Here is a 1,245-nt window from a genome sequence, read left to right as displayed (position 1 = left end):
GAATTGAAAAAAACCAATAATATTATCATACCTTTACATATCACTCTAGCGTCATTCACGTGCTGGCAGCTGTTACTGCCATAAGGATCATGGCTGCACTGATGCAAGAAGTACTCATTTCCTTGACAGTTTATGTTGCTTAACCAAATGTGACCGTTACCTGCTGTACTAGCTGAACCACCAAGAGCACCGCCATCTTGAGCACCTGTAATCATTAAGAAAGGAATGTATTTAAAATACACCAGCTGGGATTTTAAAAATAAATGTTGTGATACATCAGACAAGCACTTGTTATCTATTAAAGCTATTAGTTCTCTCTCTCTCTCTCTCTCTCTCTCTCTCTCTCTCTCTCTCTCTCTCTCTCTATTCTTTGAAATAATAAAAATAAAGAAATACATTAAAAATTGCCACCTGCAAATTATAATTGTGATTTATGTATAAAATAGAATAAATTACTATTAATTCTTACCAGGGAATCCTAGTTCTCTACATACGACGTTAGCTTCATTCATAGTCCAATGATTATCACAGACGGTCCCCCACTCGTTGTTATAAAATATCTCGACACGACCGGAGTGATCATTAATACCATCAGCTAATCTAACAGGATATGGATTAATAGGAATATCTAGTGAGAGAGAGAGGGTGAGATAAAGTCACAGAATATACATGCACATGTATGTACACACATAGGTGGGTTCTCAATATGATGCATTGTTTTTCATGCTCCAGCATCACGACCGGAAGTGCTACATGTATATAAACCAATGGGAGCATGCGTCAATGCATCAGAATAGAAATGTTTTCTAATCTGACGCATTGATGCATGTTCCCATTGGTTTATACAGCAATTCCGGTCGTGACGAATGCACATGCGTCATATTGAGAATCAACCTTAAGGCACAACAACAAATTGATTAATTGCTTAATCAAAGCCTGTGTGGCTAATCAATTACTTGATTATCTTCAATTTAAAGTAGTTGTTGAAGCCTTAATTTATACGTGTACATACAAAGTTACATTGTCTATTAATAATAATATAAATTGAATATGTAACGTACTAGTACAAATGACACTGGCATCATTAGCTGAAGTACAATTGTTGTTTCCCAAAGGCGCATAATTACAATCAAATATGCTAGACTCAGATCCATTGCAATGAACATTAGATAACCAAATCTACAAATAAAATAAAATCATTGAACTGCAAACTGGGGATTCCTGAGTGATTAATGAATGTTTACC

The 1,245-nt window shown here is 35.4% G+C and overlaps 1 protein-coding gene across 1 annotated transcript; it reads right to left on the bottom strand.

Moving 5' to 3' along the window:
- Positions 1 to 31: 31 nt before the first annotated feature.
- Positions 32 to 1,179, bottom strand: LOC109593322 (scavenger receptor cysteine-rich type 1 protein M130-like; the record flags this gene model as incomplete). Its single annotated transcript, XM_020008451.1, has 3 exons — positions 32 to 205; positions 470 to 628; positions 1,062 to 1,179. Coding segments are annotated over 3 exons (451 nt in total), but the record flags the coding sequence as incomplete, so codon positions are not given.
- Positions 1,180 to 1,245: the final 66 nt, after the last annotated feature.

Source organism: Amphimedon queenslandica, unplaced genomic scaffold, assembly GCF_000090795.2.
Source record: "Amphimedon queenslandica unplaced genomic scaffold, v1.1 AMPQUscaffold_2029_Cont25966, whole genome shotgun sequence".
NCBI classification, from domain to species: Eukaryota; Metazoa; Porifera; class Demospongiae; order Haplosclerida; family Niphatidae; genus Amphimedon; species Amphimedon queenslandica.
Note: the sequence above shows the minus strand (reverse complement) of the source record. Positions and strands in the feature narration are given on the sequence as shown.